This window comes from Anguilla rostrata, chromosome 3 (assembly GCF_018555375.3).
Source record: "Anguilla rostrata isolate EN2019 chromosome 3, ASM1855537v3, whole genome shotgun sequence".
NCBI lineage: Eukaryota > Metazoa > Chordata > Actinopteri > Anguilliformes > Anguillidae > Anguilla > Anguilla rostrata.
In genome coordinates, this window is record NC_057935.1 from 58,858,415 (window position 1) to 58,871,159 (window position 12,745).

Here is a 12,745-nt window from a genome sequence, read left to right on the forward strand (position 1 = left end):
CTCCATCGCAACACATTCGTCCACACTCCTTGGTTCAATTCGGCCAATCGCAACACACGATTTCAGTCACATTATCCAAATCACAATGGTGCATTACATCACTAGAACATCCTAACTGGAGAATGCATACCGGTAGTCAGCATTCACTGCTGTAGCCTGGGTTTATAACTAGCAATCCTGGACAGATTCATCGTACCCCACACACAAAATAGTTTTCTTGTTATCCTTGGACAGGCAGGCACACGCGGTAGGATAGTTCGTTCCGAACGGCGCTCACCTGTTGAGATGTTGACGTTACTGTGGAGGATGTTGCGCCATTTTCTCCACGGTTCTGAGCTTCAGCGTGAGAGTTCTGTTCCTCCGGTTTTCAGAGTGACCGCTGAAGACAAGCAAAAGCCAGAGCACCAGAAAGTGACCTGTGAATTCACCAATTACTTCTTGAAATTCACCACGGAAAAATTACTTCGGTTTGAGTCGCATAGTCCTAACTGCAGCTGGGTATCATTTGAAATGGCACGGAAAACCGCTCTCATTGCCTTTACGTGCAACACAACAGAAAAACAATGTTTTAGGACAGTTGGGGAAGTGCTTTCTAAAAAACAAATGAGCTGTGATAGGTCATTGCTAGGAAGCAGAGCCTGCTTTGTTGGGAGTGGTCCACAATTTCAGAGATTCCTTTTTGTGTGTGATGTCATAATGAGGATTAACCTTTGACCGGAACAGCTGGAGCAGCTGCAGGATCGAGAGATTCTGTCCTTAATGATTATTCTGCCTTTGGTGCTTGTGCAGTGGGCACCTCAGAACACACTTTCTTTCCCAAAAAAGTCATCCCTTACACTAGCCGGGGGTGTGAGCTTCGAGGCAGCCCTGTTTCGACTTGTGCACCTTCGCGTGCTGTTTACACTAAAATTCTGAAACTGGACCTGCTGGGGCCGACCCGAAATCTTTCTGCGTGTGTAAATATTGCATTAACAACTTTTTGTAAACTAACTTGTTAAAGGGTAGTAAGAGAAAAGATTTTGGACAGAGAGCTGCCACTCAAGGACCAGGGCTTGACCCCTTTGAGTTCACCACGATTACAAGGTTTTTGGAGTGTACAGTTTTACCTCTCCACCCCCCCTCCCCCCCCCCCCACCACAGTAGCGAGGGAATGTAGAGCTACGTGCCTGTGTTCATAGCACCCCACAAGTGTGTGTGTGTGTAAGCGTGCATTTTCTTGATAGCATTGTTGTCATTATATTGAATGTTTTTTTTTTTTGTTTTTTTTTTTTAAATACACACACCCACCGTTGCCTCATGTATGAAGACCCCCAGTACGACACGCCTTAACGCTTGCGGTAGTCATCCTCGCATGGCGAGCAAATCGCGCTCGATTCTCACCCGCTTCCGCTCTTCGCTTTAAACAGGCGCTGTTCTGTCTGCGCTTTCACTGAACACACGCCCTTATCTCCCAACAGCACTCAGACACTGAACACACGCCCTTATCTCCCAGCAGCACTCAGACACTGACACCGCCTTATCTCCAGCAGCACTCGACACTGAACACGGCACTTATCTCCACAGCACTCAGAACTGAACACATGCCTTATCTCCCAAGCATGCACTGAACACCCTACTACACACTCACCGACACCGTTATCTCCCAACAGCACTCGACACTGAACACACGCCTTATCTCCCAACAGCACTCAGACACTGAACAGCGCTAGCACCGCCTGATTCTCACGCACTCAGACACTGGGCTTTTTCACTGAACATTTATAACCACCAGGACCCCCTTTACTCAATCAGTCACTGAACACCCCACTAAGACCCCTGAAAGTCTTTTACATCCAAAAGTCAACGCACTACACGAACCAACCAAAGTGCTGAACACACGCCCTTATCTCCCAACAGCACTCAGACACTGAACACACGCCCTTATCTCCCAACAGCACTCAGACACTGAACACACGCCCTTATCTCCCAACAGCACTCAGACACTGAACACGCGCCCTTATCTCCCAACAGCACTCAGACACTGAACACACGCCCTTATCTCCCAACAGCACTCAGACACTGAACACACGCCCTTATCTCCCAACAGCACTCAGACACACTCACAGACCGTGTATTGCATCGACTTTAAAGGACACCTTGGGCTTTTTCACTGAAATATTTACCGCCAGGATTTTACCTTTACAATTATCGTTTTAACACGCACTGATTGTACCCTGAATGTTAATCTTACATCGTCTTGGGGGGGGAAAAGTCAAGCAGCTGAATACAAACCAACGGGAAAGTGCTGAACTGGACATACTCAGTGCAAGCCAAGCCAACTGACCTGACCTGAAGGGCAGATTCTCAAAGGCTCACCGTGTCCAAACGAGCGCTTGGTTTCTCCCGTCGCCGACTCGCCCTGGGTGTCTTTAAACAAAGCCTCACAAGTCCGCTCTGCCCAGACATCAGAATGCCAGCTCTCCATCTTCAGCGGTGCCCATGGTGATGTTGTCCTTTTTTTCTGTTCTGACTTAGCCATGTGGTTTCCTTTGTTCCCTGTAGTTAGGAGCTGGTGCACCCTCCCTCCCTCTCCCTCCCTCTCTCCCTCCCTCTCTCTGTGTTGTCAGTGTTCCCGCACATTAACCATCTCAATCTCCTAATCGCTGGAGCGCTGTGTTTACAGTCAGACTGGCCGGGCTGACTTACTGACTTACTTACTGACTGACTTGCGGCCATGTATCACTAACTGAATATGTGACTTGAGTTTTTTTTTTCTTTTAAACTATTTGAAGTGCTGCTCCCCCCCACGTTGTACCTGTGTGGTGGGAGATAGTTTGTTTTGGAGACTATAGTTCATCTCTGATATGTGCTGTTGTTAAAATTTTAATACCATTGAATATAACTTACATTTCATATGCATTTTTAAAAGCTTGTTTATATATATATATATATATATATATATAATGTATGTATATCTATATATACACACACAGTTTATAGAATTTTTTTATGGAAACATTGAAGAAACATAAGTTGTGTGGTTATGAATTTGTGTGTGCCTAAATCACTGGCTTGTTTTGAAATTCCATCTGGATAAATATTTATCTCAATAAACATTCCTGTTATGAACCGGTGGGTGTCTCTATGAAGAAATATTTGCAGCAAAATGCACATACACTTTCAGATTTCCACACTCGTCAGTATTTTGAGGGTTGCATTCTGTAGCATTGCACGAACAGGGCTGCAAAACATATCCCATTAGTGCAGGGTCTCAGTGTAAAAACTGATTTTAAAATCTAAAATATAGCTCTGATAATGTTGCATAACTACATTTCGAATGAACTCAAATAGAATTTGGCAGCAAATGCAAATAATGAGTTTTTGCTCTTGCGTTGGAGCTCCATTTAGAGGGGTTCGCTGGTCTCCTAAACTCTCACCCACAGTACTAGCTGGTACACAACTTCAAAGTTAGGATAAAATCGAAATGTCACACTTGGGAGAAACCACCAGGGGGCGGCATTACACTTGTTGGGTTAGGCCAAAATACGTCACTCTACGCTCGCCCTCCTATTTGAGTCTATGTGCTGGGTGTAAAAAGCATCTTGCGCAATCCCTTTACCGAATGTTTTTTAAATGTCATAACTGAATTCCCTGGCACTTTGTTTCCTCTTTTTGTTCTTTAACCTGTTTATATGTTACTGTTGCATGAGTGTGACTATTATCAATAAAGCTGAGAAAAAAAGTCTATGCGCTGGGACTGCCCTCCTGTGTGCCTGAGCAAAAATCACGTCTGGTCGAGTGAACAGACTAACAGACAGTGAAATCAATTCCTCATCGACTATTAAATGTGATGCTTGATTGCTTTATAGGCTGTTGATTTGCTGTTAATGTATAATTGTTTCCACGACACATTTATGCGTTGGGCACTCCTAGAAATCACATGAAAACATCAAATTCACGCGACAGAGCTCAGAGAGGACCCGAAAGGTTTACACTTCGACATGGATTCAAAGAAACATCGCAGAACCAGATCTAATTCACGTTCCCGGTACCGGTCCAATACCTCTCGGAGTAGAAGTCGTTCCCCCGAAGGAAAGAGGGGCAGAAGTTGTTCGAGGGAAAATAAATATTGCAAAAGGGCCTCAAAAAGATCGCGATCCGAGAGCAGTGGCTCGCGGAGTAGTTCGGTTTCTGGGACGGAGCATCGGTCCAGAGACAGAAAACCTACTTCTGCTGAGCGGCACCAGTACCATTCGAAAAGTGACTCTGGTGGTTCCGAGAGAAGGGTCCGGAAACAAGGGGGGCAACGGTTGAAAGAGCGAGGGCCCTCTAAATATCGATCCAGGTATTAATCTAGTTTAGTTTAAGTGGTAGCTGTGGTGGTGCTGTAGCCTACATGTATGGCGCATCATTAATTTGCTAGCTTACGGTTAGCAAGCGTTTTATTTTAAACTTTGGTAAAGTCGGCATATAAATATGTCAGTTTGCTAAATTATTACTGGTGGATGGCGATGTTCGCATTGCTCATGCGCAGTTTTATAAACACTAATTTCTCTAAAACCTAAAAATGTTTCATAGCGCTTTTTTGTAAGGTGCACGTGAAACCGGTATTCTTGAAGCATCTATTGTTGTAACTTAAGGTTATTCTATTGTGTGTTTCCTCAGTTCTGAATCGGAAGATGAACAGGGGGAAAAAAAGAAGAACAAGAAAAAGAAGAGGCAAAGAGATGAGAAACGGGGCGGGAAGGGGAGGGGGGAGAGCCGGAGCCCTTCCCGCTCGCCCTCGGAGTCCAGCCCGGAGAGAGGGAAGGGGAGGGCGCGGGACGGAGAGAGCAGCGACGGAGGGAGGAAGAAGAAGAGCAGCGTGCACCGGGGGAGCAGGAGCCGGAGCCCCAGCGGGAGCCCCAGCAGGGAGAGAATGAGGAGAGAGGAGGGCTCGCAGGACAGGGGGCGGAGGAGGAGCGCCGAGAGGGCCAGGGGGCGGAGGAGCCGCGACCGCGAGGACAGGAGGCGGAGGAGGAGTCGAGACGGGGAGGGGAGAGGACGCGGGAGCAGAGAGCGGGAGCGGGGCGGGGAGCGGAGCAGGAGCCGGACCAGAGACCGCGAGGGGGACCGGGACCGGGACCGGGGCGGGGAGACGAGCAGGAGGCGCTCCAGCTCGCGCTCCTCGGTCACGTCGCAGTCCTCCGATTCGAGCGACGGGGGCGCCCGGGGGCGGGACGGCGGGCTCTCGGTCCGAGACGAGCAGAGGAAGAGGAAGGAGATGCTGAAGGCCCTGGAGACGCCTGAGGAGAAGAGGGCCAGGCGGCTGGCCAAGAAGGAGGCCAAGGAGAGGAAGAAGAGGGAGAAGATGGGCTGGAGCGAAGAGTACATGGGCTACACCAACGCCGACAACCCCTTCGGGGACAACAACCTGCTGGGCACCTTCAAGTGGCAGAAGGTAAGCGAGGCGGCAGTCCTGGGTCAAATGCGCATTTGTTTTGGATCCAAATACTTTTCTGCGCTCTGTTGATCTTGCCTGGTGTAATTGAGCCTGCCGCAATGTGACCAGAAGGCGGTGTTTGCACTTTTTGAGAGTATTTCATTGGTTCCAAATACGCCAGACAAGATCAGTAAAGCGTGGAAAAGTGTTTGAATCCAAAACAAATGCGTATTTGACCCAGGTCTGAGAGACGGGAGAGGAAACAGGTCACGTTTATACAGCACTTTCAATGTCACTGATCTCATTTCACTGCATCCGGCTGCTGTTTACCCACAACCATACTGCACATAGTGTCCTGGTTAACGCGTTTGAGCACAACGCAAGAGGTTTCTAGTGCCTCTGATTTCTCGACATTCTTGGACTGTATGTCTGACTTGCTGCGATGTCAGCCTGTGTTTAATAGATTTGAGCATTTCAAAACTGTGTCCCCTCAGAACTTTAGCTTGCTCTGCACTCAGATGGGGAAATGTTGAATAAATACCGAATGACTTTGTAAATTAAGATTAAAATGGAGAGAAGCACCACTATCAGGGCTCTACGTTGACATTTTTTTTGAAGGAGCACAAGTTGAAAAAAAAATTAGGAACACACTAATGAAGCCCAATTAGTAGATTGTGCCCCCAAATGATTTTTCCAGTCAGCGCCCATCGATTTTCAGGATCAAATGCCCCTGAACCCGGCACAGCGTAGAGCCCTGGCTGCACAGTGCAGGTTGACTGACAGCCTGTGTGTGTGTGTGACGCTCGTTCGACAGGCCCTGGAGAAGAAGGGGATCGGGCACCTGGGAGAGAAGGACCTGAAGGAGAGGAACAAGCGCATCCAGGAGGAGAACCGCAGGGAGCTGCAGAAGGTGAGGCCGCCGCCCGTCCCGCCGCCGAGGCTTTTCATGCGGAGATTCCGTTTGTCCGTTTTTCAAACGCGCAGCGAAGCCCTCGAGCGGACAGCCTGTCCGTGAGGGAGACATTACTTCCTGTAGACTGACGTTTTCTTGCTGACTCAAGTCTCCGGCGTCTGCTGGGCTGCAGCTCAAGCCCTGGTGCGTTTGGGGTTGAGTCCTGGTGCATTTGGGGTTGAGTCCTGGCGCGTTTGGGGTCGAGTCCTGGCGCGTTTGGGGTCGAGTCCTGGCGCGTTTGGGGTCGAGTCCTGGCGCGTTTGGGGTCGAGTCCTGGTGCGTTTTGGGACCAGCCTGATCGCTTTTGGTCGATGTCCTAGTGCGTTTGGGGTCGATTCCTGGCAGCTTTGGGGTCGAGTCCTGCGCTGGGGTTGATCCTGTGGTTTGGGGTTGAGTCACTGGCCCTGGGGTCGAGTCCTGGAGAGGCTTGGGGGACGCGTCCGGGGCCGCTTGGGGTCGAGTCCTGCGCTTGGGGTCGAGTCCGGTGCGTTTTCGGTCGAGTCCTGGTGCGCTTTGGGTCGAGCCTGGTGCATTTCTGGTCAGTCGGGACGTTCTTGGTGCTCAGTCCTGGCGTTTTGGGGCTGAGTCCCTGGTGGTTTGGGTTGAGTACTGGCGCGTTGGGGTTGATCCTGGCGCTTGGGTATTGGGCCGTTTGGGGTGAGTCCTGGCGCGTTTGGGGTTGAGTCCGGGCGTTTGGGCTGAGTCCTGGGTGTTTGGGGTCGAGTCCTGGTGCGTTTGGGGTCGAGTCCTGGCGCGTTTGGGGTCGAGTCCTGGCGCGTTTGGGGTTGAGTCCTGGTGCGTTTTTGGGTTGAGTCCTGGTGCGTTTTGGGGTTGAGTACTGGCGCGTTTGGGGTTGAGTCCTGGCGCGTTTGGGGTTGAGTCCTGGTGCGTTTTGGGGTTGAGTCCTGGCGCGTTTGGCGGTGTGTTTAGCGACGCTTCTTGCCGCCTCGCAGGTGAAGCAGCTGCGGCTGGAGAGGGAGAGGGAGAAGGCCATGAGGGAGCAGGAGCTGGAGATGCTGCAGAGGGAGAAGGAGGCGGAGCATTTCAAAACATGGGCGGAGCAAGAGGACAACTTTCACCTGCACCAGGCCAAACTGCGGTGAGTACAGTCACACACACACACACACGCCTGCACCAGGCCAAACTGCGGTGAGTACAGTCACACACACACACACACACGCCTGCACCAGGCCAAACTGCGGTGAGTACAGTCACACACACACACACACACACACCTGCACCAGGCCAAACTGCGGTGAGTACAGTCAAAACACACACCACACAGAGCCAACTGCGTGAGTAGCCATAGCGGTGAGTACAGTCACACACACACACACACACACACACACCTGCACCAGGCCAAACTGCGGTGAGTACAGTCACACACACCTGCACCAGGCCAAACTGTGGTGAGTACAGACACACACACCACCTGCACCAGGCCAAACTGCGGTGAGTACAGTCACACACACCTGCACCAGGCCAAACTGCAGTGAGTACACACACACACACACACACCTGCACCAGGCCAAACTGCGGTGAGTACAGTCACACACACACACACACACACACACACACACACCTGCACCAGGCCAAACTGCGGTGAGTACAGTCACACACACACACACACACCTGCACCAGGCCATACGGCGGTGAGTACAGTCACACACACCTGCACCAGGCCATACGGCGGTGAGTACACACACACACACACACACACACACCAAACTGCCCGGCCTGTGCTGAGGGTCTGACGGGGCCCCTGGCTGTGCCTGCAGGTCTAAGATCCGCATCCGGGACGGGCGCGCCAAGCCCATCGACCTGCTGGCCAAGTACATCAGCGCCGAGGACGACGACCTGGCCGTGGAGATGCACGAGCCCTACACCTTCCTCAACGGCCTGACCGTCACCGACATGGACGACCTGCTGGAGGACATCAAGGTGTGTGCGTCTGTGCGTGTGTGTGTGTGTGTGTGTGTGTCGTGTGTGCATTATGTGTATGCGCTGTGTGTGTGTGCATGTGTGTGCGTGTGCGGTGCTGTACCTGTAGTGTGTGGTGCGTGGTGTGTGCATATATGTGTATGTGTGTGTGCGTGTGTTTGAGTAGTGTCATGTGTGGGCGCGTGTCCCTGGCTAGCTGTCTGTGCCAGATCTACCTGGAGTGGCGTCTGTGAGACGTGGCTTCTGTGGTGACATGTCATGTGGTGCGTGCGCGTGTGCGAGGCAAGCGCTGCTGAGCTCCGCCTGTCCTGCGAAATGGGCCAAGGGTCTAGGGCCCCCAGCGGTCAGCAGTGCAAGCTAGGGCGAAACCGTGGCGACGTGTTGCTGGGGCAGCGGGGTTTGTTGCTAGGGTGACAGAATATTGTTAATTTGGCCATGTGGTATGAGTTTTTTTTTTTTTGTTTCTTATGAAGCGTCCCCAAAAATATGTGGGACGTGTGGAATAAAAAAAAACGTTTGCCGGACACTTGAAGAATGTCCACAAAAACAGATGCGAGGTCCTGAAAAGCTGCATAAAGGAAGCTGCGGCTTTCGGCAGGAAGATCTGGCCCCTGAGCCTTCGCGTAAACGCAGCCGAGCGGTCGCGCGGTCACGGTTTCAAAGAGAAACTGAAACGAGGAACCGAACGCCTCTCCTGAGACACGTCGGCGACCCTTGAACTCGCTCTTGAACTCGCTCTTGGAGGCGACATGGCTCAGGAGGTGAGAGCGGTTGTCTGGCAGTCGGAGGGTTGCCGGTTCGATCCCCCGTCCTGGGGCGTGTCGAAGTGTCCCTGAGCAGGACACCTGACCCCCTAACTGCTCTGGCGAATGAGAGGCATCAGTTGTAAAGCGCTTTGGATAAAAGCGCTATATAAATGCAGCCCATTTACCAGTCCATATCACACAGGTCACGTGATTGTGATTTACCATTTACCATGAATGGCGCGGCGTCTCTTCCAGGGGACCGGCGCGAGGGCATCAACACCTCGGTGAGCACCGACGTGCAGACCGTATTCAAGGGCAAGACGTACAGCCAGCTGCAGGCCATGCACCTGAGCATCGAGACCAAGATCCGCGCCGGGGGCTCCAACCTGGACATCGGCTACTGGGAGAGCCTGCTGCAGCAGGTGCGGGTCTACATGGCCCGAGCGCGGTCAGTACCTCCGCCCCCCCAAACCCTCACCCCCCGAACCCCCGGTACGCTCCCCACATTCTCTACGCTGGGTCAAATAAGTTTTTAAAAAATAATTTAACATTTCACGGACGTCTAAAGTTACAAAAGAGGTCACAATGCTTTTGTGGAGCCCTGACAACCCCCCCCCCCCCCCGAAAAAAGAATGCAATCGAGCAATAAAATAAGTAAGACTTGTATACTGAATATCAGTAGACATAAGTGCTTCTTTTAAAAATAGTCTGTAATCTGCTGGAATTGAACACGTTTTGAATTACATTTGAATTTAGCAGACATCTTATCCAGAGTGACTTGCATAACTTTCTAGAATCAATGTAACCGCTTCACAGTATCCATTTGTAAAATTCTGCTTCGGCACAGGAGCAGTGTCCTACCTGTGAATCGAACCTGCTAGCTTTAGGTTACAAGCCCAGTTCCCTGCCCATTACACCACAGTCATACCCCATTTAAAATTAAGGACCTAGGCGTACTTCTCCCTGTGTTTTTTGGTCACCTGCGAACACCCACCTCTGGACTCAAACCCGGGTACCTCCCAAGGTCAGGTGAAGTGGAGGAAGTGCAAGCTGCTCCTGGGACACTGTTTTAACGGTTGTGGCGTTTCTTCCTCCTCACACCCCCCCCCCCCCAGGTTGAGGGAGAGACACCAGGACGTCCTGCGGCAGAAGCTGTACAAGCTGAAGCAGGAGCAGGGGGTGGAGAGCGAGCCCCTCTTCCCCATCATCAAGGAGGAGCCGGAAGCCGAGGAGCCTGTGTGAGTGACCCCCACCCCCCACCCCATGGTTGTGTTTCCATGGAGAAGTCAAAAGGCTGTTCCTCTTCTGAGGTTGGAGATGACCCCCCCCCCCCCCCCTTTCTCTTCCTCTATAGTACCGCTGCAGAGGAAGCGGACGCTGAGGAAGCAGGACCCTCCTCCTCCTCACCTGGTGGGGCCGCCCAGGGGCAGAAGGAGGAAGGCGAGGGAGGGAAGGGCGAGGAAGGAGAGAAGGGCGAGGATGAGGAGGAGGGCGGCGAGGCCGAAGGGGCGGAGGCGGTGCTGACGGAGGAGGACCTGATCCAGCAGAGCCAGGCGGAGTACGACTCGGGCCGGTACAGCCCGCGCCTGCTCCTGCCCTCCGACCTGCCCCTGGACACCCACACCATCGACCCCGAGGAGGACCGCACCCGGGTGCACCTGGCCCGCCGGCAGATGCAGGTCACGGGTGAGTCGCTGTGCGGTCCGCGGTCCGCACGCCACACCCTACACCCACGGCAAACACATCCCACATACTCCCATTCCAATTTGGAAACCCTCCCTGGGAAATTTCAACATTACATTACTCACCAAAATATGCAAAAAATAGAGTGAATCTCTAATTGAGTTGACACATCACTGCAGGATTGGTGTTATAAAAGGTTATATTTAACCCAATGTCTGGCACACATAAGACACACTTACGTAAGTGTCTCACCCGGTTCTGGGTGAAGGGTTCGATGATTGACGCCACCAAGGTTTTCCCCAAACGGTGAACAGATTCATTTACAGTGGTGCAGTGATAATTAGTGCTAGTTTCAAAACACTGGCATAAAGACACATACACACACTTAGCCTGCTATACTGGACGAAAACTGACAACGAAACTGACAAAATAACAAACCAGTAGCGTAAAGCTAACAAGTGTGTGAAATAAGTCCACTTTTTAACCCTTTAAGGTGCAAGATCACATGTGATTACATTCTTAACTGAACATTCTAACGCTGATGTCACAATCACTGCTGGTGACTGAAAACAATACAGTTCTGGAACACTGACTTAGAGTTTTGAAAGAACATCCCAGAAAACCCACTCTCCACAGGGGTGGGATAAGCAGCGATGCCCGTCTGCTTGAGCGCACACACACACACACACACACACACACACACACACACACACGTGTCCCGTGACTCACCTTACCTGCGACCCGTTTCGCCCCCCGTCTCCCAGGCGACGCCAGCGAGAGCGCGGAGGACGCCTTCGTGCGGCGCGCGCGGGAGGGCATGGGCGGCGACGAGGCGCAGTTCAGCGTGGAGCTGCCGCTCACCGGCAAGATGTACCTGTGGGCCGACAAGTACCGGCCGCGCAAGCCGCGCTTCTTCAACCGCGTGCACACGGGCTTCGAGTGGAACAAGTACAACCAGACGCACTACGACTTCGACAACCCGCCGCCCAAGATCGTGCAGGGCTACAAGTTCAACATCTTCTACCCGGACCTGATCGACAAGCGCTCCACGCCGCAGTACTTCCTGGAGCCCAGCCCGGACAACCGCGACTTCGGCGTCCTGCGCTTCCACGCGGGGCCCCCCTACGAGGACATCGCCTTCAAGATCGTCAACCGCGAGTGGGAGTACTCGCACCGCCACGGCTTCCGCTGCCAGTTCGCCAACGGCATCTTCCAGCTGTGGTTCCACTTCAAGCGGTACCGCTACCGGCGGTGAGCGGGCCGAAGGCTGAGGGGGAAATGGAGGCGGAGCCTCGGGGGGATTCCAGGCCCCTCCCCCACCACAACCTTTGCTGAAGGGGGAAATGGTGGACTCCAGGCTCCTCCCATTCCAGCTTTTGACAGTTGGGGCTACTGGGGGATCCCAAGCCTCTCCCTCCCTGTATAGTATTTGTTGGGGGGGGGGGGCTGGCTGGCAGAATTAGGCCCCTCCCACCACAACCTTTACTGAAGGGGAATGGTGGTTTCCAGGCCCATCGCATTACAGCTTTGACTAGTGGGGGGCTGTTGGCCTCTTAAGCCCCTCCCACTACTAGTTTTATGGGTCTGGTGCTCAAATGTGATCACGCCATCTTGGCTCTTATCGGGTACCGTATGACCCCAGTTGTAAGGACCAACGCCATTTTGAACATGCTTAGAGAAGTAAATTACTGCAAAGCTATGTTTTCTTTTGTTCTAAAAACTCAGTTTTGTTTCTGTAAACTGTGTTTTTCTCCTGTTTGTGTTACTTTCTCTGACTTCTCTCTCTTTTTTAATGGTGCATTTATAGATGTTAAATAAACGGCTTTCCCTGCGTGGACTACTGGAACATCATTTTCTAGAAAGCAGAATTATCTTGCCATTTTTAAAATGTACTCCTCAGGGTACAGCCTAGATATATTCTTTACGCACAGTGTGAAAAGGAATGAGTTACCATTTGGTGCATCTCGGGAGCACTGGGCACTGCGAACGCATCTCCATGACGGGGGGGGGGGGGGGTCAAGG

The 12,745-nt window shown here is 52.0% G+C and overlaps 1 protein-coding gene across 1 annotated transcript; it reads left to right on the forward strand.

Moving 5' to 3' along the window:
• Window positions 1–3,816: 3,816 nt before the first annotated feature.
• On the forward strand, window positions 3,817–12,554 carry cactin. Its single transcript, XM_064329834.1, has 9 exons — window positions 3,817–4,324; window positions 4,645–5,419; window positions 6,216–6,311; window positions 7,307–7,452; window positions 8,132–8,324; window positions 9,217–9,488; window positions 10,156–10,278; window positions 10,395–10,726; window positions 11,488–12,554. Exons 1-9 carry the CDS (start codon window positions 3,981–3,983, stop codon window positions 11,976–11,978), a joined length of 2,772 nt encoding a protein of 923 aa, XP_064185904.1. The 5' UTR covers window positions 3,817–3,980; the 3' UTR covers window positions 11,979–12,554.
• Window positions 12,555–12,745: the final 191 nt, after the last annotated feature.

Coding starts and splice junctions, on each gene's coding strand:
- cactin (XM_064329834.1), top strand. CDS start 3,981: ATGGATTCAAAGAAACATCGCAGAACCAGATCTAATTCACGTTCCCGG. Junction 7,453..8,131: donor CTGCACCAGGCCAAACTGCG/GTGAGTACAGTC, acceptor CTGTGCCTGCAG/GTCTAAGATCCGCATCCGGG. Junction 9,489..10,155: donor GTCTACATGGCCCGAGCGCG/GTCAGTACCTCC, acceptor CCCCCCCCCCAG/GTTGAGGGAGAGACACCAGG.